The 24,397-nt window shown below is 46.2% G+C and overlaps 1 protein-coding gene across 3 annotated transcripts in view; it reads left to right on the top strand.

The window, feature by feature from the left end:
• Positions 1 to 24,397, top strand: part of brsk2b (BR serine/threonine kinase 2b) — a 927,534-nt gene that overhangs the window by 505,269 nt on the left and 397,868 nt on the right. For all 3 annotated transcript variants that reach the window (XM_070899634.1, XM_070899633.1, XM_070899635.1), the window contains one exon: positions 16,328 to 16,361. In XM_070899634.1, coding sequence (XP_070755735.1) covers positions 16,328 to 16,361 — 34 coding nt within the window. The remainder of the gene's footprint in view (positions 1 to 16,327; positions 16,362 to 24,397) is intronic.

Here is a 24,397-nt window from a genome sequence, read left to right on the forward strand (position 1 = left end):
GTGTAATACAGGATGGAGGAAAGGAGGGTGAGGCAGCACTGCAAGGAGGTTGCACCCTGCCAAATATTACCCTCCCCAAAGAGTTTATTGGCTAAACACATCTTACGAAGATCTCTCAGAGCAGCTCTGCGTGAGAAGAGTGTGTTCATGAAAGAGATTATAGGCGAGCTGTGCCAACTTTTTTCATGAAAATCTGCGGCCAAGACCATCTGCCAAACAACTCAGTCTGTGGTTGTAAAGCTACCGCCGAACAAAACTTCAATGCCACCAGCTCCTTACCAGCAGCTACAGGGGACCTATATAATATATAATACCACGCAGAATGTCATCCACCTATGCATTTGTCAGGTTACCGATGGCATTCTCAGGAGAGCTGGGGAGTTCATTCAATTTGGCATCACAACAACATGTCCAATTTTTATCATGTAGCGGGTTCCTCAAACAATCAAGGTGCAATAAATGGTACTGCAAGCTCCTCCTGTAAGCCCTCTGAGGGATGATGTGCTTTGATGTTCCAACAGAAATTTCTGATTAGAAAGGAGTTCCGTTTGCAGAATGTTCAAATTGCTCCAAAGAATTCTCCATGTCCGTGTCAAATTTGCTGGAAGCTGTCATGACCGCTTAGCCCTCAGGAATTCTAGCCTCCCTGACTTGTTCTCTGAAGAAAGATAAGTTAGCGATAGCTTTTGGATGATAAATCGTAGTTTTTGCTGCTCTGGACAACGATCCCTCTGTGCGTTGCAAGAAGGGAAGCAAAGGGGTGCTAGAGTGAGGCACCTGCATCTATTAGAGTTGTCATGGAGAAAACCATATGGATCTTAAATGGACACTTCTGTTACACATCAGCCGTTACTGCCCTTACACCTTACTTCCCCTGGGTGGGTAACATGCCTTTCCTTCTCCTAGATGCAACCCAAGAGTTAGTACTGTGTGAGATATTTGGCTGCTCCTGTGACACAAAGGGTTCATGGGACCAGGGTTGCCCTCCTCGCTTGACAGGTTGGTCCTGAAGAGGACCTGCTGTGGGCTATATCACTGGAACTTCTGTCTGGAGTTGCCTCCTATGTGCTGCTTGTGTAGAGCTCTGAGGGGATGGGCCCGATGCTCGTTGTTTGCTGCTGTCCTAGGAACTGCAGGTTGACTCCAGTTGCTGTCATTCTACTGGTCTCAGGACTTGTGTGTCCACTGATTAGCAGGATGGCAGGTCTAATGGTCGTCATCAGATCCTGAAAGCCCCGAGAGGCAGTGGCCTGAGACAGTGGGCCCAAAATTCACCGTCCCCAAAGGGAGGGCTACCGCGGAGTTTGGGCGTTCGATGGAAAAAAAATCGATCGGCCGCCGCGGTCGGGTACTTTTCCCCTACTTGAGCCATATTCAGCTCGGGGAGGATTTCAGCGGTGTGCACTTCTGCCGGAAACGGCACGGTGAACTCGCTGTAAAGGAGGGATTCCAGATGGTGAGCTCTGCAGCATGCAGGCCGCTGGAAAGGGACTACCACAGCGAGATTCACCGAGGGAAAGGTAGGGCTTTTCCCGGCAGTGCCCCCACAAGGTTTTCAATGTGGTGCTCGAAGGCGACACCACTGGGGCCCTTTGGTAGGTGAAAAGTTTTATTACTTATTACTGTTTTTATTTCATTTTTCAGCATGCATCCGCAGTACTTATCTTTTGATATAGTTTTATTAATTATTATTTTTATTTCATTTCCCAGTATGTGGAAATATTTATCTTTTCAAATAGTTTTATTCATTATTAGTGTTTATCTTTTGATATAATTTTATTAATTGTTTTGGCTCCATTAAACCTGCTGAGTGCTGCTCAGAGGTTTGCACATGCGCCTGTACTTTTGTACAACTTTCAGGTCTGACTCTTTAGTGGAGTCCTGTGGGCTGCAGGGTTCATCCTGAAGATGGGAGGAGTGTTGGGAGGGCGACACCTGGTACACCTGCTCAGGAGCAGGTCGGCATGCAGAAGAAGATGTCGCCATCAGCACCGTGCAGAGAGGTAGCGGGCAAGGGGGGCAGCAGCCATTCTGCGCCAGACCAGTGTGCCCGCCGTCTTCACCGGCCCGAATCAGTATTGCGGTTGACTGCTTGTGGACAAGGGATATCCCCTGTACATTTGGCTGCTCACTTCTCTGCGGAACCCCAGGACAGGGCCAGAGCATGCATACAATGATGCTCATTGTGCCATCAAGTGCATCATCGAGCAGTGCGTAGGCATCCTCAAGCAGAGATTCCGGTGCCTGGACTGCTCTGGTGGCACCTTGCAGTACTCTCCTCAATGGGTCTCCGTAATCGTCGTGGTCTGCTGCATGCTGCACAACCTGGCCATCATGAGGGGACAGCCACTGGAGGTCGAGCCAGCAGTACCACCTGAGGAGGAGGAGGAGTAAGTGGAGGAGGAGGAGGCACAGGAGGAAACGCAGCAGGAAGAGGATTCCTGTCGCCCCAGAGCTAGGAAGTGTCGACCCATCGCCATCCTGGAAGGGCTGGGGTCAGACTGGCCAGCACCCTCCTGGGTGGGTGTGTCCTCAAATATATGGAGGTACCTGACACCTCCCCTGCAATCTCCCTCCATGCATTATGTACTGGCGGTCTGCTAGGTCTCCCCACGTCAGGAAACAGTATTCTTCTTCTGTCCTCCACACCGTCCATCAGTGTCTCCAGCTCCATATCATTGGCTCTCCTTGCACCTCTTACACCAGCCATCGCTCCAAACTCCTTCTCCCCTCAGGGCCTTGCTGCAAACCCCGGCCTTTAAAAAGGACAGCGAGCAGCTGGCCTGTTAGAAACCCTTACCTACATACCGAATTTCTCAGTGGTGATGATGCTCAAATTAAGACAGCCACACCACTGAAATATCCACTTTGGAAGGGTTCATTAGCGCTGGAACCCATTTGTTCACTTTTGGAGCTGAATATGGAGTGGCCCAGCCAAAAAATGTTGCCGCTGATGGCCACAAAAAGGTGGGGGGAGCACCAGCTTTCCAGCGGTACTGAATTTCAGGCCCAGTGTCTGAAAGCCAGTTGAAGGCTACTGTCTAACCTGTCCCCTACTGCCTCCAGGGCTGTGGTCTGTGCTACTGGAGGAGCAGCCACCGACTAAACCAAGCCATCACTGACGGGGCGGGCATGGGGGGTGGGGCGGGGGGGGGAGAACTGGCAGATTTCAATAAAGCCACGTATCTCGTTGACACCTGCAACAAGGAAAATGCTTCCACGATGTTACCACAAATGAAGGCTGTACACTTTTGTGTTACTTCTGTCCTCAGTATTTGCTCGTAGGTGTGATATTGCTCAAACAGCCTTTTGTTTATTAGTTATCACATGTTTCCTTTTCTTATTCTTCCTCCAAAAGTATATCATCTCATGTGTTTCCATATTAAATTTCATCCAACATCCATCAGCCCAATCTACTAACCTTCTGAAATGACACATTCTTCCACTGTGAAGGAAATTCCCTATTTTTCAGTTCTCTCTAAATTTTGAAATTGTGCCCCTACACTTGAGTACAGATAATTTATTTTGGTATTTTCTATAATGTGTATGTACGTTAGTCGCAACTGTTATGTATGAATAAAGAGTCTGACTGGATACTGTGAGCTCAAAGTAAAGTGTGACCTTAGTCTTTTATTGCAGGTCTCCAGCGTGCCTCCTTAAGTACCTGTGCTCCCAAGGGATTGTGGGATCCCTTGGGACTCCAGGGGGATGAGCCCTCTGGGGTGGCTATACAAGGTATATACAAGTTTACATATGTAACAACACCTCCCCCCCACCCCCAAAGTCAACAGCGTAACTATTTTACAAGGTGAGTCGATCTGGGGCCTTTCTTTCCCTGGTTGATAGTCTCAGTGCAAATGCTGGTTTTGGTGAATCATCTGTTGGGCCCTCGCTGGGCTGCTATGCAGCTGGCCTTGCTGTGCTGCCTGGTGTGGTGAGTTCTGCTGGGCTGCTGTGGATGATGGGTTCTGCTTCGTGGCCGACCGCGGTGTCGTTTGCCACTGGTGTGTGTGTTGGGGGGGTCAAAGAAGATAGGGTCCAAAGTGGGTTGCTCTGGATAGTCCGTAAATCTGAGTTTGATTTGGTCCAAGTGTTTCCGGTGAATGAGTCCATTTGAAAGTTTGACCTGAAACACCCTGCTCCCCTCTTTGGCCACTATTGTGCCGGGAAGCCACTTGGGACCTTATCCATAATTCAACACAAATACAGGATCATTATTTTCAAATTCACGTGACACATTTGCGCTATCATGATATGTACTTTGTTGAAGCCTCCTGTTCTCTACCTGTTCATGTAGATCAGAGTGAACTAACGAGAGCCTTGTCTTAAGTGCCCTTTTCATGAGCAGTTCAGCGGGTGGAATCCCAGTGAGCGCGTGAGGTCTCGTGCGGTAGCTAAGCAGGACTCGGGATAGGCGAGTCTGCAGTGAGCCTTCAGTTACCCTCTTCAAGCCCCGCTTGATAGTTTGCACTGCTCTTTCTGCCTGACCATTGGATGCTGGTTTGAACGGGGCAGATGTGACATGTTTGATCCTGTTACTGGTCATGAACTCTTTGAACTCAGCACTGGTGAAACATGGCCCCTTGTCAGTCACAAGGACATCAGGCAGTCCATGCATGGCAAACATGGCCCACAGGCTTTCAGTGGTGGCAGCGGACGTGCCTTGCCGACATTATCTCACATTCAATCATTTTGGAGTACGTATCGACAACTACAAGGAACATTTTACCCAAAAAGTGGCCTGCATAGTCGACATGGACCCTGGACCACGGTTTGCAGGGCCAAGACCATAAACTTAGTGGCGCCTGGGTGCATTGCTTAACTGCAAGCATGTGTTACATCTGTGCACGCAGGACTCTAAGTCCGCATCGATACCGGGCCACCACACATGTGGTCTGGCTATCGCTTTCATCATTACGATGCCTGAGTGGACACTGTGGGGGTCACTGATGAAAGTGTCCCTGCCATTCTTGGGGACCACTACCCGATTACCCCACAGAACGCAGTCTGCCTGTATAGACATTTCATCTTTGCGCCGCTGGTACGGCTTTATCTCTTCCTGCATTTCCACTGGGGCACTGGACCAGCTCCCGTGAAGCACACAATTTTTTATTAGGGACAGTAAGGGGTCCTGGCTCGTCCAGGTTCTAATCTGTCGGGCTATGATGGGTGATTGCTCACTCTCGAATGCTTCCATAACCATGACTAAATCTGCGGGCTGTGCCATTTTCATCCCCGTGGTGGGCAATGGCAGCCTACTTAGAGCATCGGCACAGTTTTCTGTGCCTGGCCTATCGCGGATGGCGTAATTGTATGCGGACAGCGTGAGTGCCCATCTCTGGATGCGGGCCGATGCATTCGTATTTATCCCCTTACTTTCGGAAAACAGGAATATACATGGCTTATGGTCAGTTTCCAATTCAAATTTTAGCCCAAACAGATATTGATGCATTTTCTTTACCCCATAAACACACGCTAACGCTTCTTTTTCAATCATGTTGTAAGCTCTCCCAGCCTTAGACAGACTCCTGGATGCATAAGCAACCGGTTGCAATTTCCCAGATTCATTGGCTTGTTGCAGTATACACCCGACGCCATACGACGAACCAACACATGCTAGTACCAAACGCTTACATGGATCGTACAACACAAGCAATTTGTTTGAGCATAACAATTTTCTAGCTTTTACAAAGGCATTTTCTTGGCTTTTGCCCCATACCATTCGTTTCCTTTATGCAGTAAGATGTGTAGTGGTTCTAACTGTGCTGAGTCTCGGTAAGAAGTTACCAAAATAGTTCAGGAGTCCGAGAAATGACCGCAGCTCCGTCACGTTCTGTGGCCTCGGTGCGTTCTCGATTGCCTCCGTCTTCGAATCGGTGGGCCTGATGCCATCCGCCGTGATTCTTCTCCCCAGGAACTCAACTTCAGAAGCCAGGAAAGCGCACTTCAAGGGTTTTAACCTGAGCCTCACGCGTTTGAGTCGACTAAGAACCTCCTCCATGTTCTGCAGATGCTCGACTGTATCCCAACCTGTAACCAAGATGCAGTCCTGGAAGACCACCATGCGCGGGACCGACTTCAGTAAGCTTTCCATGTTTTTCTGAAATATCGCGGCGGCTGATCGACTTCCAAATGGGCATCTGTTATAAATGAAGAGACCTTTGTGCGTGTTGATGCAGATGAGGCCCTTCGATGATTCCTCTAGCTCCTGCGTCATGTAGGCCAAGGTCAAGTCCAGCCTCGTGAACGTTTTTCTTCCTGCCAGCGTAGCAAAAAGGTCGTCAACCTTTGATAGTGGATATTGATCCTGCAGGGAGAAACGATTGATAGTTACTTTATAATCACCACAGATTCTGACGGTGCCATCTCCCTTGAGGACTGGAACAATTGGACTGGCCCACTTGTTGAATTCGATTAGCGAAATGATGCCCTCTCATTGCAGCCGGTCTAGCTCGATCTATCATCATGTACGGTACTTCTCTCACCTTGTGATGGATGTATCGCGCTCCTGGAATTAGGTGGATCTGCACTTTTGCTCCTTGGAACTTCCCGATGCCTGGTTCGAACAACGAAGGGAACTTGTTTAGGACCTGGGCACACGAAGTGTCAGCGGACGATAGCGCTCGAACGTTGTCCCAATTCCAGCATATATTTCCCAACCAGCTCCTGCCAAGCAGCATGGGACCATCGCCCGGTACCACCCAGAGTGGTAGCTTATGCACCGCTCCATCGTAGGAGACCTTTACAGTAGCACTGCCGATTACGGGAATCAGTTCCTTTGTGTAAGTTCTCCGTTTCATGCGAATGGGAGTCAAGACTGGCCTTGAGGCCTTGCTGCACCACAATTTATCGAAAGTCTTTTTGCTCATAATGGACTGGCTTGCGCCCGTGCCCAGCTCCATTGACACCGGGAGTCCATTTAATTCAACCTTCAGCATTATCAGGGGACACTTTGTGGTAAATATGTGCACCTCATATACCTCTGCCTCCTCGGCCTGAGGCTCTGGTTCATCGTGATCCGCCGTGGATCTGTCCTCCTCTGCAACATGGTGGTTTGCAGGATTAACAGGGTTTGCAGCTCGCCTGCGCATACGTTGGTGGTGTCCCATTGTTCCACAGCCCTTACAAACGTACCCTTTGAAGTGGCATGAATGGAAAGGATGATCACCCCCGCAGCGCCAACAAGGTGTTAATGGCCTTGCATTTATCACCCTTGATGGTGGACTCTGAGACATCTGCGGACGTGCAGCTGCAGGCATGTGGAGCCTGCCCTGTACGTTGCGATTTGAAAGCAACATCACTTTGTTCACAGTACTTGCAGCAGCACTCATGTGCTGAGAGATTTGCTTAGTATTGTCACTGGTGGCAATGAACGCCTGGGCTATCGCTATGGCTTTACTTAAGGTTGGGGTCTCTACAGTCAAAAGTTTACGAAGTATCACTTCATGGCCAATGCCAAGTACAAAAAGGTCTCTGAGCATGTGCTCCAAATGTCCTTCAAATTCGCAAAGTCCTGCAAGGCGTCTTAGCTCGGCAACATAACTCACCACTTCCTGGCCTTCAGACCTTTTGTAGGTGTAAAACTGGTATCTCGCCATCAGAATGCTTTCCTTTGGGTTCAGGTGTTCCCGGACCAGTGTGCACAATTCATCGTACGATTTCTCTGTGGGTTTCGCTGGAGCAAGCAGATTTTTCATGAGGCCATACGTTGGTGCCCCGCAGACGGTGAGGAGAATCGCCCTTCGTTGGCAGTGTTCGCTTCTCCTTCCAGCTCGTTGGCCATGAAATATTGGTCGAGTCGCTCCACGAAGGTTTCCCAATCATCTCCCTCCAAGAATTTCTCCAGGATGTCCATTGTTCTTTGCAACGTTGAGTTCATCATCTGTATCTCGTCGCCAGTTGTTATGTATGAATAAAGAGTCTGACTGGATATTGTGAGCTCAAAGTAAAGTGTGACCCTCGGCTTTTATTGCAGGTCTCCAGACTGCCTCTCCAGCATGTGAGGTCTCCTTAAGTACCTGTGCTCCCAAGGGATTGTGGGATCCCTTGGGACTCCAGGGGATGAGCCTTCAGGTGGCTGTACAAGGTATATACAAGTTTACATATATAAAGGTAACAAGATGGACATCACTGTTTGCATCCCTCCATTGTGAAAAACGTACATTAACGATTACTTTCCATTCTCTGTCCTTCAGCTAACTTCCTTTCTGTGTTGCCACACTCTCTGTAATACTGTGTGCCTTCATTTTAACAACAAGTCTCCTATATAGCACATTATCAAATCTCTTTGAATATCCATATACACAATATCCACTGCACTTTTGTTATCTTCAAACTCCATTATTTCTTCAATGAAATCTAGTAAATTTGCCCACCTTGTTTTTTTATAAATGTGTGCTGGCTATCCATACTGAACCCTTGCCTTTCTAAGTGAACATTAATTTTATCCCATATATTGACGTCTACAACCTCACCAATTTAGCAATGTTAGACTGAATATAGATACCCAGTTTATTCCTCATCTCCTTATATAGAAATATTACATTGGCCACCTTCTATAGCCTAGGATGTTTGATCAGAGCTCCTGCTAGTTCCTCAGTGATTTCCTCTGGTGGCCGGCCTGGATCTTCCTCCCCCCCCCCCCCCCACCCTCCACTTTCCGGTCCCAAGCCGGCCTCGATCTTCTCTTCTCTCCCTCCCCCTTTATCCCACGCAGCACCGCCCCCCTCACCCCCAGTCCCATGTCAGCATTGATCCTCCCCCCTGTTCCTATCCCCCCCCCCCATCCCATCCCATGTGGGCCCAGATCTCTTCTCTCCCCTCCACCCCCCCCCCCAAAAATCTTCCGAAGGCCGGCACCGGCCCCCACCCAATCACTCCCTCCCTCCTAGTGCCATAGGCCTATCCACCTGCAGCCAGCCTCTCCATCTGGCTGGGTGTGGGTGGGAAACAGAGATTTCAGATGCAAATCAAGCCCTGCCGTTAAAGTCAGCAGGGCTTGTGGGAAACCCATTCTCCCAAGTTTCCTGCCCGCATCGGAGCCCCCCGCAACCTGCCTTCACCATGAAAACCCAGCCCATTATGTCTACCCTAATCATCTTGTGTTTGAATGTTTCCCATCCATTGTGCACTGTTTTGTGTACCAATTGTTCTTCACGTCTGGGCTCGTTTCCTTTTTTTTAATCTAATTCCAATTCTCCCCCCCCCCCCCCCCCCCTCAATCAAGTACCTTTATCTCTGTTTCCTCCTTTTCATTTGTTTGTTATCTAACCTAATTATGGGCCTCAATGTCCCCCTACCTTTCTGTTACCTTTAAATAAAAAAGAAAAGCTGATAAAACCAAAATGCTAGAAATAAACAGCAGATCAGTCAGAATCCGTAAAGGGAAAAGGCAGGTTATGACATTTTAGAGCCGGATACCTGTTTGTCAATTCATCACTCGTGGAGGAGCTTGCCCCTTATTCTCCCCCTTCCCCAACATTCCCCCCTCCCTTATCATTTCTAATAACATGATAAGGGAGGAAGAAGAAACAGTCATTAATCCCAGTCAGTTTATACTGTACATCATTAGATTTATGTGAGCTGCTGTAATCTTTCTCCTGCCCTCATGCCACACTTTGTGCCCACATGAATTAAGAATATGGTCATTGCCTTCTTGCATGCTATAACCAATTTCTTATTCACTGCACAGGGTTGCATTATTCCTCAAGTTAATAACCAAATTGTGAGGAAATGATTCTTTAGATTCCACTGGCACTCCTGGTTCCTTCATCACATAATCATTATCTTGAGCTTCGCTGGTTCCACATAAAATAGGACTCCACATCTAAACCATTTATCCTCCTAATAATGATTTTTAAAAGCTTGGATCATTTCTCCCTCCCCCAACAATCATCGTTGTTCAAAGAGAACAGATGGAGCTGCCTTATCCTCTCTTCATTGCTTGATCATCTAAGACCTTGAGTCATCCCTATTGCTGTTTTTTAAATCTGTGAGATTGCCTGCCTTTGCATAATAAAGTGTGGATTATCAAGCTATTGTTCCTAAGCTACCCCCTCACTATTTTAGAACAATAAATTATGAGCAAATTTAGATCAATCTATACTTTGCTGGTTTTAGCAATAAAGATGTTGCTGTGTCCTTTGTGCTTCCAGTTACTTTGCTGCATTCAGGCTTTTGTTGAAATCTTACCAAATGATATCTGTATAATAATTAAAAAAAACAAAAGCATAATACTGCGGATGCTGGAAATCTGAAATATAAACAGAAAATGTTCGACTCAGCGGGTCAGCATCTGTGGAGAGAGAAACAGGCTTAAGGTTTCGGGTCAATGACCTTTTGTCCATCCAATTTTCTTCCTGAGGCAGTGACTCCTGCTGAAGTACAGCTCTGTTGGTGTCTGCAGTGTTGCAGCACCTCACCCAAGTGCCAAACGTGTGAGCTTAGACCATGTCAGAAGGCCACTTTAACATGAGGCCATAGTAAACCTGATCTTGTCCCAGTACCCAACCTTCATCCACATGCACCCTCCAATGGGAGCCATTGGGCAGCAATCCACAGTTTCAGTCCTAGCTGATTTTTTTCCTTCCCCACCTCTTCCCCCTCTACCACCTCACTAGTGCCGTGGTGCTAAGGTAGGGTGATCATATGTCCCGGTTTTCCGGGGACAGTTCCCAGATGAGGTGCCATGTCCCCGGGCAAACAATGTCCCCGGTTCATAAAATACAACCCCAAATACCCTAGCTTTTAATTTCTCGTGTTGGGAGTTACACACACGTTTCATGGGTGTGCTAATTTATATTTCCATTACTACAGGTATTGGTGTAAAACTGGTGTAACAGTTGAACTTTCAGGAAACTTCGCTGCAGTGGGGGATTGGGAGTGATGGGGATCGGGGCAGGTGGGAGATTGGGGCGTGGCGCCGGGGGAGGGTAATCGGGAGTCGGACATCTCTGTGTCGTGTCTGAATGCGCTTCAGTAGTGTGACATCACATCCACAGTAATTATATGCACATTTGTTTTGCATTTGTATTGTATATGTGCAATTGTTAAATTATAGGCTGCTAAAAAAATCTGTCTCGCTACCCTGCACATCTTACATTTTCCGCCCTGACTACTTTGCTGTGCTTCCACCCTGTGTGTATTCCCTGGATTCAGTGTAGAAAATATGGTCACCCTATGCTGAGATCAGCCAACTGAAAACAGATAGGGAATCAAATTTGACTCCTTCTGGCCTATGACTTGGTGCTACTGAGGGTTGTGACTTTACCCACTAGGCAATAATTGTTATCTGTTATATATCTCCCCTCTTCTGCAAATCCCTCCATGGTCTTACTCCTTCCAATCTCTTCAAGCTCCTCCAGTCCTTCATCCCAACTTCCACCCTCGGGCCACCGTCAGGTCAGCTTCCTCTGCTCAACCACCAGTGGCAGAGCTGTCTGTCATCTCACCCTCACACTCTGCAGCTCTCTCCTCAACTGCTTCCACTTACCACATCCCTCGCCATCTTTAAAACCCTCCATAGAAAATATTTTACCTACCATGCCTTTAGCCATCTCCAATAATTCCCCTACTCTCCTTGCTCAGATTTGACATGAAATTGAAATGTTTTGCCATGTTATCGGTGTAAATGTAAGCTGTTATTGTGATGTACACACCCCAGAAATCAAATCAGCAGAGATGAGCATTGCGATTAGGTTTAAAGAATCTGATAACCTGAACTTTCCAGGTTTCCAAAGGCTTGAATTTAAGCTTTGGCGAACCAAACTAACCAAGTGATAAAACTCCCAATGTCATCTTTGTAGCAGCCAACTTTCACTGAGGTCAAAGGCCAGTGCTGATCCCTGAATCAAATTGAAATGTTAGTCCCAAGTGCACAGATATAAAATGTTGTTTGCAACAAAAAAAAAGAAAATAGCCATGGAAACTGAACCAACAGCTAATGTATACTTGTAGGCAGTGAGATTTTTTAAAAACTGATTATTTTTGTGATGACACTCGTGAGATTCATTTTTAGGCTAATGGCATCTGGAAAGAGTTAGTCCAAATATAAATGCATGATGATTTGTCCCAAGGAATGGGTGCAAAATTGTATTCTTGTGATACAGTAATTTTGAGGTGCTATAAAATTCCAACACAGTTCTTCAGAGGTTTAATAATTAAATGAACATTTAAAAATATAATATCTGAATATTTCCATGTTATTTGAACATCCTTTTTCTGCCAACTAAACTTATAGGTAGAGGCAGCGGCATTAATTGCTCTATGGATGGAGCTATTAATCACTGTAAATGATTATTGGATGGTAAAAATGAATATTCTCATCACTCATTGATAATGAATATTCAAGTAATCATTTTTAGTGCGCTACAGCTGTAGTGGAAAGGTACAGCGATGTATCCGGAGTACATGGTCTGGTAACTGCAGTGCTTTGCTGGGACTTGCACCAGGGCGACTTATCAATCAGAACATAACATACAACATGCCGTGGTGGGCTGGTGTGCCGGCTCCTGTTTGAACCTGGAACTGCAGTCAGGAATGGTAGGATGGGAGTTTCCTCTGCAATTTCTCCTGTTGGGAGTTTCTAATGGTGCTGGCAGGAATGTTAAAAGTGGCAATTGTATGGATGTCATGTGCTTCCCCATAGGGAAGGATGAAAGGTTGGAGGTTGGAGGTCACTCAGCACCTGGTTATAGAGCAGTGTCAGCTAAGGAAAACTGCCTCAAGATTGCTTGCTGTAATTTATTTACTTTTGACAGTTATTAGTTGGGTCACTAGATGGGACAATTTTTTACTCATTTTTGTAGGAATATTTTTGCGTGCATACATTTTTGGACCCATCAAGGCGAGGGATGTTAGTGCTGGACAATGGCATATTTCAATTTCTGACTCCCAGTCTCTGCATTGGGCATTCCCTGGTCAGGTATAATACAGTTTATATTCAGATTAAAGCCCACGCTGCTATGTTCTAAGAATATTCCTCCGTTCCAACCATCGAAAAACACTCCCTGTTATACCAGTGTAACATTTTCCGAGTTTTCATGCCAGCCTCTCTGAGTGTTATTGTGCGTGGACTTTTGACCAGTAGGAATTGGACTGCAACTACCTAAATTTATTTTGCATAGGCCCCATAGCAGAAAGAAGATGCTGTTATTCCATTGACTTCCTGGTCCCAAAACTGAAAAATTGGCCAGCCCATTATACTCTTCTTTGGGTGGGTAGGGGGGGGGGGGGGGGGGGCGGAGGCAGGTGAGGAAATATTGTCATCATCAAATGGCTTCACAATTTGAGTTGTACTTCCCACTGGGCAATTATTCACTGGTCACTCAGTTCCACTGACATTGCAGAACATTTTTTAATTTTTCATCTCTACTGCTCGATAGAGAAACAGTCCACTTTCTGGGAGGAGACTGATGAAGAATTGATATCATGGTAAATTGCCTGATAACATGCTCCCAGCAGGGAAACGCCCTCAAAGAGTGCATGGGTCAAAGATAGGGCTACAACACTATACGTTCGATTCTCCAGCCATGTACCCTTCAAGCCTGGCTCCTTGCTGGGGCATGCGATCAAGGAATTTTACCCGAGGTCTGTTCAGTTTTTTTAAGCACACTTCCTACTCTCAGTCACAGCAGCCAGAATGGCTGATCCTCCCAGCTGAAAAAGGCCAGCTTATTTGAGCTGTATAGTCTTATCACGCATCAAAGTCAGCATTAATTTCCCAACCATACATTATTTACTATTTACGCCAAGCAAGTGTCCCCATACTGTTGCTTGAGATTTGTTGAATATAATGGAATTTGAGCACTATAGCAAAGTGCTGCAAAACGGAAACTAATTGTTATGTACAAAGCATCTTAGGTCGGCGACAAAACTCGCCAGGTTCTGGCCCTCGGAGTGACGGTGCGTATAAAAGCGGTACCTGGCCATCAGGATGCTCTCCTTTGGCTTGAGGTGTTCCCTAGCCAGCGTACACAGCTCTGCGTAAGATTTGTCCGTTAGTTTGACCGGTGCCAGCAAATTTTTAAGGAGGCCATATACCGATGACCCACACATGATGAGGAGAAGCGCCCTGCGCTTGGTCACCGTCTCAGCCTTGTCCAATTCATTGGCCACAAAGTACTGGTCGAGGCGCTCAACGAGGGCTTCCCAATCATCACCCTGAACAAATCTCTCAAGAATACCAACGCAGCCATTACCACTTGAAAGTTCGTGATCCCATCCTCGTCGCCAATTTGCTATGTTCAGAATAAATCCACAGGACTATATCGCAAGCTCAAACTGTTGTGACCTTGGTCTCTTTATTCAGACTCCAGAGTGAGGAAGCAGCATGGTGAATCATCTTTTATACCTGCTTGCCCCAGGGTGTAGAGGTGACTCTTAGGTCTCCCACAGGTGTACCCCCTAGTGGCGAGTCTTACATTTTGGTAAGGTTTACATACATGCATAACACTAATGATCCTGTTTCCTGACCCCTTTGGCGTATCTGAGGGAGGTGGGATCTAATTTATCTGTTTGCAATGGATCCTTGAACCACTATGGGCATATCTCGAGCTCACCCCGAGGACGGGGAGATGAGAAAAGCAGTAGTGGACAGATGCCAGTGCAGCAGCCAGTGCCATTGGTTAAGAAGATGCTTTTCCATCTGCTTGATCGGCCTCATTTATAAAGGGGCCAAAAAGCATACATTTTGGTTGGGGTTCAGGCTTATGCCCCCAGGTGAGCCCCACCTCTGTCAGTGAGCAGACCTATATGCGGGGTTCATCCTGGGGTCCAGTATGAAGGGTGGAGCCAAGGAAGTTCCCTAATTTTCCTACAGCCATGCTGTACTGCTGGCCAATTTATGTTAGGAGTATGCTGCTGGCCTTGTGGAAATTCAGGACCTATATCTGGGAAGTCATTGAAACAAAATATTAACTTGTGCCCCATCCATGAAAGACTTGGCATCCTGTAGATTTTATGGTCTTGTTTGAATGTGTTACAGGTCCTACAGTTGATTGATTGTTTAATATCTAACTATTCAGTGACATTTAATGCAAAAAATGAATGAATTATATTTTCAGGTCCTTTAATGAAAGTCTACGGAGACGAACTAAACAGAACAACTTAGGTTTCAACGGTGCAATCTCTTCTAAAAATCCTAATGTGGTGACATCAATTTAAAAAAGAACTCTGATTTAGAAGCAGTTAATATAACGCCATATATGCATTGGGTTTAATGGATAGTTAACTTACTGATTTAAAGTAATAATGTACAGTTAAGTGCAGTTTCAATTGTAGGGATCATAATGATTTTCAATACCAATGATATGCTGTGAAGTGTATATTGGGAAGGTGATTCGTAATTAGCACTTAACTGACCATCTGCTTGTATGCCAATTAACCCCAAGCCTCTATACTGAAAAGTGCTTTAGTTATTTCTTTTGTACTGGGAGAACTCTTACATTCATCACCACTATTGCAAAACAAGGTGGTCAAGTCAATCCATTAGTGAGCGTTTTGAATGCCATTCCTTCTGGACACGTCTATTTTTAGTAAATGTACTGATACTGAAGTTCCTCGCTGCCCTCCACTTGCTGCCTCCCTTTCAGACATTTCCAACTCCGTTGCATTTGTAAGATAACTTACGTGGCCAGATATTGTAGTTGGGAGAAAAATGCTATGATGCATTCAACTCCATTTGTTTTTTGAAAAATATTAGCAAGAGAAATACATGCTTCCAAAATTGAAGTGTATCCAAAAATACAGTGTAATGCAAATCAATCAAATGCTACTCAATAGCAGACACATCTCTCTCTATAAAATGTGGAGTAACTTGGCAGAGTTCCACAGACACAACTAGCTCCTTGTCAGGACAAAGCCCCCAGAGAGAGTGAGGGACTACGAGTGAGAAAGTCACGCTGGCCACTGAGTGCTGTCACCAAGAGGCCTCTCCATCCTCTTGCCCAATAAAGCAAAGTTGACAGTGGTTGAGTGAAGAATCTGAACGGAGATTGCCTCATACCCAACACAGAACACCAATGCGAGTTTGGAAGAGTTGCACTGCAGTTATTCTGCATGGCTTACCTCAGTGCAGCATTAAGTTCTGTCTCGTACAAGATGTGTAAATTCAGCATTAGTGGTGATAGGTTGTTCGGAACAATATTTTTTCCCAATTTTTTTCTGTCATCTATTTTCAAGTGCATTAATCTTCAAACCATATTTGAATAAATTGTTACAGTATATATTACTTGTTTGTGGCAAGTGCCCAACACCTAATGTAAAATATTAAACAGCCTGTAGCTCTGCAGTGTGATGAACTAACTGTGTTGCTTTGGGTTTTTTTCAGCTCACCCCATTACGCCTGTCCTGAAGTCATCAGGGTAAGCATCTACCAAAGAAGAACTTAATAGCTGCTCCTAAATTTGATTGTAAACCATCACTCGGATAGTAATGGTCTACTCAGCCAAATATTGGAAAATTAATGTTTTCATATGTTACCGTATAAATATCTTGTGTAATGAAGCATAAAAATAAGTTATGTTTTTAAAGACTCAAAATAGAGGAAAGCAAGCAAGGTTAAAAAAATACAGATTTATTACAATAATGAGTATCTTTCAGATACTGTACACAATTCATTTTGCATTTGGTTTTGTGCTGGAAATATTTTGAACAACAGTAGGAATTCAGAGCCAAAAGTCACAGCCAATTTCCCATTATGGCATCTTTTGAGGTTGTACTTCTCAGAGTTTCTGCTACTCTTGCTTCTTCACTGCTTTCCACTGCTTCTCCTGTAACTGTTTCTCTTGCCTTCTCTGACTCAAAGGGATGCCATCCACACTCTGCATTAGAAAGGGCACTTACTGCTCTTGTGCAACTATGACCTCCTCCAATGCTATCCTTGTCCCTAAGCAGAGACATGAATACAATATAGTCCCTGCTACTGGGAAAGTATGAACATCCATCCTCATTTAGAAACCCTTGCTGGGTGGAATTTAAAAAAAAATCTGTGCACTGAAAACAGTCTGTTCAGTAGTATCAGTTGAGGCAAGGGAACAAAAGCTAACTGTGGAAAGACCATGTCAACTGTTGCCCTTACAGAGATGCCATTAAAGACGGCCACAATTCCAGTTGGCCATGCGGGTACTATAAATGAGGTGGTACTAGTGCCTCCCAGCACAGAGTTCCACCTAGAGGGGTAGCTACTCATGGCATGGCACCAGTCACTGGCAGCAAGCATAAAAGGAGGCTGCAGACAGCCCTAGATGTTGCCTTTTTTTCTTGCTGCACTGAATACACCTCCACCTGCCAGCACTGCAGCTTCTGCAATGGAGCAAGTCCAAAGCCAGAGAATTAAAAGTCACAATCACCACTTCGCAACAGCTTGTGCACTTGCACTTGCTTTACTGTTGCTCCCAGTGCTCTGAAATCCTTGCTGCAAGACAAATGGGCAGGTTGCAGAGTGACAGATGTCATAATGCATTGTGGAAAGCACTTCAGGAAGAACTGTTTCAGAGAGGTGCTGATGATGGTGAGACGGTGCCAGTTGTGCAGAATGGTAGTCAAATAGTGATAACTATTGCATTATAAAGCAAAATGCTGCAGATGCTGGAAATCTGAAATAGAAAATGCTGGAAACACTCAGCTGGTCAGGCAGCAGCTGTGGAGAGTTCATGTTTCAGGTCAATGACCTTTTGTCAGAATGGTAGAGTGGAAGGAGGCACCTTCTGTGTTCACTTTCTTGCCATCTACGTGGTATATCTATGAGGAAGAGGAGGTCACAAATGATGAAACAGCAGTCCCGTCAGACAGATTTTGTGCTAATTACGCAGTTTCTACCACAGTTCCATTGCTGGTTGGGGAAATTAGTGTACTTTTACCTCTTCAAATATATTCTATTAGAAATAAGGCTTCTACAGAAATTAATTATACACCTGCAATCCAGAATGCAGTATTTAGTCCAGATTTTACTTTCTCATTCAGATATTTATTTATTCAAAATTACATTTTTCGCTAACAGAAAGATCTCGAAGGAGTACAAATTGAAGGAGTATTAATCCATTTATCCATGGACCAACTTGGTTGAATGTGGCCTGTTAGGGATGAAAATAAGGATCAAAAACTTTAAGGGAGAGAAATTCAACCTCATTTTACCTGTTTTTTGGGCGAAACTTGAACTTGGAGGAACGAATTTCAGGTAGTTATCTCCTCACACACCTGATCTCCCAGAGATATGTACCAAATTGGAAGCTGATGACTTCGAAATGTGCAGGATACTCACCGTAAACAGGTATTGGATACCCTGAATACGCAAACTGAGGTCCTAATGTTCATGTCTCTGGCCTAAACAGCGGTCCTTAAATGAACTGCTGGAGGTCACCCACAGAAAGGTAAGCAAACTTCTTCATAGTTTCATTTCTGTGGAGATATGTGGACTAGGAGTGCTTCTCCTGGCTCAACAAAAATACTGCAGGCCATAGTCAGTCCGGGCTCACCTATCCCCCTCCCCCACCCCACCCTCCCGCTCCCCCACCAGCCCACATACCCCCTCCTCTGCTCCCCCACCAGCCCACATACCCCCTCCTCTGCTCCCCCACCAGCCCACATACCCCCTCCTCTACTCCCCCACCAGCCCACATACCCCTTCCTCTGCTCCCCCACCAGCCCACATACCCCTTCCTCTGCTCCCCCACCAGCCCACATACCCCTTCCTCTGCTCCCCCACCAGCCCACATACCCCCTCTCTCCAGGACTTACTTGCGAGCTGGCTTGATATTGGAGCTGGCTGAAATCCCTACATCCCCATTTGCCATCCTCACCTCCCCTGTTTCATGCAGATAAGGGCCGAAGCCCAATTTTGAATGGGCCTCAGCCCGACATCGATGGTTTCTGCCAGGTGGGTAAGGTTAAAATTAGCTCCTGAGTATAAAAAAAAATAAACAAATGGGGAAGAAGAAGCAAATAAGGAAAACAGGAAATTGATGTAATGAGTAAGGAAGACAAATCGAGAATAACCAAAAGAGTAATTAAAATGGCCATGGGGCAGCCCATGACCCAGATAATTCTAATTATAAAAAGAAGCATGATACTTGGAAGCAGGTGTTAGCTCTATTAATAAAAGAAAGTTATTATAAATACATGAGTGTATCTAAAGAACACATCAAGAAGTACAAGAAAATGTCTGATTTGTTTGTGGAGCTGTGTACCTTCGGCATGTAACAAACAATAATATGCTTACAAATGGAAAAACAGATCATTTGTATCATCACCATTGTTTTTAACCCTAGTCATTTCCATTGCCTCATAACAGATTTTTTCAGTGTTTCTTTCCTTAAACACAGACTGCCAAACTAGAACAATTGAATAAAGCATTACTTTTTCAGTACCACATAGTGTATCATAAAATGAAGCCTTAGATGACACTGGGATGTAAGACCAATGATCGCTTTACAGAATCTCAGAATACTGTAGTTGACGTGTTACTCAATCTGAAAAACTGTGCGAAAAGAAACTGTAAAGACATTTATATAATGTCTTTCACGGATGTCCCAAAACACTTAAGCCAATTAAATACTTTGGAAGTGTAGTCAGCTTTGTTATGTCGGCAAATTAGGCAGCCAATTTATAGACAGCAAGGCCCAATAAACAAAATAAATGACCAGTAAATCTGGTAGTGTTGGTTGAAGGATAAATATTAGTCAAGGCACCAAGAGAACTCTGCTTTTCTTCAAATGGTGTCATGGTATCTTTTATAGCCACCTGAACAGGCAGACATGACTTCAGTTTAATTCTTTATTTGAAAGGCACCTCTAGTAATGCAGCAGTCTCTTAATACTGTGCTGAAGTGCCAACCTAGATTACTTTTAAAATTAAATCATGGGATATGGGCATCGTTGGCAAAGCCGACAGTTATTGCCTACCCTAGTTGCCCTTGAGAAAGCGGTGGTGGTCCTTGTGGTGAAGGTACTCCTACAATGCTGTTAGGCAGGGAGTTCCAGGATTTTGACCCAGTGACAATAAAGGAATGGTGATATGTCCAAGTCAGGATGGTGTGTGACTTAGAAGGGAATTTGGAGATGATGATGTTCTCATGCACCTGCTGCCCTTGTCTTTCTATGTGGTGGAGATTTGGGAGGTATTACTATAAAGGCTTTGGCAACATGCTACAGTGCATCCTGTAAATAGTACCCAACGCAGCCACAGTACACCATTGGTGGTGAGAGTCGAAGATTACACTGGTGGATGAGGTACTGATCAAACGGGCTGCTTTGTCCTGGATGGTGTCGAGCTTCTTGAGTGTTGTTGTAGCTGCACCCATCTAGGCAAGTGGAGAATATTCCATTACATACCTGACTTGTGTCTTGTAGGTGATGGAAAGATTTGTGGAGACACCCAGCCTCTGACTTGCCCTAGCAGCCACAGCATTTATGTGACAGGTCCAATTGAGATTATGATCAAGGATAATCCCATGAGTATTATGAGCTCAAGTCTTCAAAAAGGGCTTTAACCCACAACCGTTAGACTCAGGCGACAGCAGAGAGGTACAAATGCTATCACTGAGCCAAGCTGACATATCTTAATGTTGTGAAAGGTGCTATATAAATGCAAGTTGTATCTGTTGTGTATCGAGAAAGAGTCAGACTGAACACTGTGAGCTCAAAATAAAGTGTGACCTTAGTCTTTTATTGCAGGTCTCCAGAGTGCCTCTCCAACCTGTGAAGGCTTTTTGAATACCTGTGCTCCCAAGGGATTATGGGATCCCTTGGGTCTCCGGGGAGTGAGCCCTCTCGTGGCTGTACAGAGTAAATACAAGTCCACACAGATAACAACATTCCCCCCAATGTCAATAGTGTAACTATTTACAATGTGAGTCGATCTGGGGCCCTTCTTGCCCTGGTTGATCGTCTCGGTGTGAAAGCTGGTGTTGTTGAATCATTTGTTGAGCCTTCGCTGGGCTGCTGTGCAGCTGGCCTTGTTGGGCTGCATGGTGTTTTGGGCAATGCAGGGCTGCTGTGGATGATGGGTTCTGCTTCGTGGTCCACCGTGGTGTCGGTTGCCACTGGTGTGTGTGTTGGGGGATCAAAAAAGGTAGGGTCCAAGGTGTCCAAGGTGGGTTGTTCAGGATAGCCATGAATCTGAGTTTGATTTGGTCCAAGTGTTTCCGGTGAATGAGTCCATTTGAAAGTTTAACCCGAAACACCCTGCTCCCCTCTTTGGCCACGACCGTGCCGGGAAGCCGCTTGGGACCTTGCCCATAATTTAATACAAATACAGGATCATTGACTTCAATCTCGCGTGACACATTTGCGCTATCCTGGTATGCACTTTGTTGAAGCTGCCTGCTCTCTACCTGTTCATGTAGATCAGGGTGAACTAACGAGAGCCTTGTCTTAAGTGCTCTTTTCATGAGCAGTTCAGCAGGTGGATCCCAGTGAGTGAGTGGGGTCTCGTGCAGTAGCTAAGCAGGACTCGGGATAGGCAACTCTGCAGTGAGCCTTCAGTTATCCTCTTCAAGCCTTGCTTGATGGTTTGCACTGCTCTCTCTGCCTGACCATTGGATGCTGGTTTAAATGGGGCAGATGTGACATGTTTGATCCCGTTACGGGTCATGAATTCTTTGAACTCAACACTGGTAAAACATGGCCCGTTGTCGCTCACCAGGACATTGGGTAAGCCGTGTGTGGCAAACATAGCCCGCAGGCTTTCAGTGGTGACAGCGGATGTGCTAGCCGACATTATCTCACATTCAATCCACTTGGAGTACGCGTCTACAACAACAAGAAACATTTTACCCAAGAACGGACCTGCATAGTCGACGTGTACCCTAAACCACGGTTTGGAGGGCCAAGACCACAAACTTAGCGGCGCCTCCATGGGTGCATTGCTTAACTGCGAGCATGTATTACATCTGTGAACGCAGGACTCTAAGTCCACATTGATACCGGGCCACCACACATGGGATCTGGCTATGGCTTTCATCATTACGATGCCTGGGTGGGTACTGTGGAGGTCATTGATGAAGGTGTCTCTGCCCTTCTTGGGGACCACTACTCGATTGCCCCACAGAAGGCAGTCTGCCTGTATAGATATTTCAACTTTGCGCCGCTGGAACGGTTTTATCTCTTCCTGCATTTCCACTGGGACACTGGACCAGCTCTCGTGAAGCACACAGCTTTTGACTAGAGATAATAAGGAGTCCTGGCTTGTCCAGGTTTTGATCTGCCGGGCAGTGATGGGTGATTGCTCACTCTCAAATGCTTCCATAACCATGGCTAGATCTGCGGGCTGCGCCATTTCCACCCCCATGGTGGGCAATGGCAGCCTACTGAGAGCATCGGCACAGTTTTCTGTGCCTGGCCTGTGATGGATGGCGTAGTTGTATGCGGATGTGAGTGCCCATATCTTGATGTGGGCCGATGCATTGGTATTTATCCCTTTACTCTCGCAAAACAGGGATATAAGTGGCTTATGGTCAGTTTCCAATTCGGATTTTAGCCCAAACAGGTATTGATGCATTTTCTAGACACACGCTAACGCTTCTTTTTTAATCATGCTGTCGGCTCTCTCAGCCTTAGACAGACTCCTGGAAGCATAAGCAACTGGTAGCAGTTTCCCGAAATCATTAGCTTGTTGCAATACACACCCAACGCCATATGACGACGCATCACATGCTAGTACCAAACGCTTACATGGATCATACAACACAAGCAATTTGTTTGAGCATAACAATTTTCTCACTTTTACAAAGGCATTTTCTTGGCTTTTGCCCCAAACCCATTCGCCCCCTTTTCGTAGTAAGACATGTAGTGGTTCTAGCCGTGTGCTGAGACCCGGTAAGAAGTTACCAAAGTAGTTCAAGAGTCCCAGGAACGACCGCAGCTCCGTCACGTTCTGTGGTCTCGGTGCGTTCTCGATTGCCTCCGTCTTCGCGTTGGTGGGCCTGATGCCGTCCGCCGCAATCCTCCTTCCCAGGAACTCCACTTCAGGCGCCTGGAAAACACACTTCGAGCATTTTAACCTGAGCCCCACATGATTGAGTCGACTAAGAACCTCCTCCAGGTTCTGCAGGTGCTCGACTATGTCCCGACCTGTGACCAAGATGTCGTCCTGGAAGACCACAGTGTGCGGGACCGACTTCAGTAAACTTTCCATGTTTCTCTGGAATATCGCCGTCGCTGATCGGACTCCAAACGGGCATCTGTTATAAATAAAAAGACCTTTGTGCGTGCTGATGCAGGTGAGGGCCTTCGATGATTCCTCCAGTTCCTGTGTTATGTAGGCTGAAGTCAGATCCAGCTTCATGAACGTCTTTCCTCCCGCCAGCGTTGCAAAGAGGTCGTTGGCTTTTGGTAGTGGGTATTGGTCCTGCAGGGAGAAACGATTGATAGTTACTTTGTAATCGCCACAGATTCCTACTGTGCCATCTCCCTTGAGGACTGGGACAAAGGGCTGGCCCACTCACTAAATTCGATCGGTGAAATGATGCCCTCTCATTACAGCCAGTCTGGCTCGATCTCTATCCTTTCTCTCCTCATGTACGGTACTGCTCTCGCCTTGTGATGGATGGTCGTGCCCCCGGAATTAGGTGGATCTGCACTTTTGCTCCTTGGAATTTCCCGATGCCTGGTTCGAAAAGCGAAGGAAATTTGATTAAGACCTGGGCACACGAAGTGTCGTCAGCCGGTGATAGCGCTCGGATGTCGTCCCAGTTCCAGTGTATCTTTCCCAGCCAGCTCCTGCTGAGCAGCGTGGGACCATCGCCCGGTACCACCCAGAGTGGTAGATTGTGCACCGCTCCATCGTAGGAGACCTTTACGGTAGCACTGCCGATTACAGGAATGAGTTATTTCGTGTAAGTTCTTAGTCTCGTGCGAACTGGAGTTAAGACTGGCCTTAAGGCCTTGTTGTACCACAACCTTTCGAAAGTCTTTTTGCCCATGATGGACTGGCTCGCGCCCGTGTCCAGCTCCATTGACACCAGGAGTCCATTTAGTTCAACATTCAGCATTATCGGGGGAAAATTCGTGGTGAATGTGTGCACCCCATGTACTTCTGCCTCCTCTATCTGAGGCTCTGGTTCATAGTGATCCTCCGTGGATCTGTCCTCCTCTGCAATGTGGTGGTTTGCAGGTTTAACAGGCTTAGCAGCTCACCTGCACACTCGTTGGAGGTGTCCCATTGTTCCACAGCTCTTGCAAACGTATCATTTGAATCGGCATGAATGGAAACGATGATCACCCCTGCAGCGCCAACAAGGTGTTCATGGCTTTGCATTTATCACCCTTGATGGTGGACTCTGAGACATCTGCGCACGTGTAGCTGCAGTTATGCGTGACCTGCCCTGTACGTTACGATTCGCAAACAACATCACATTGTTCACAGTACTTGTAGCAGCACTTGTGTGCTGAGAGATTTGCTT

This window comes from Pristiophorus japonicus, chromosome 14, assembly GCF_044704955.1.
Source record: "Pristiophorus japonicus isolate sPriJap1 chromosome 14, sPriJap1.hap1, whole genome shotgun sequence".
In the NCBI taxonomy this organism is placed as follows: Eukaryota; Metazoa; Chordata; class Chondrichthyes; family Pristiophoridae; genus Pristiophorus; species Pristiophorus japonicus.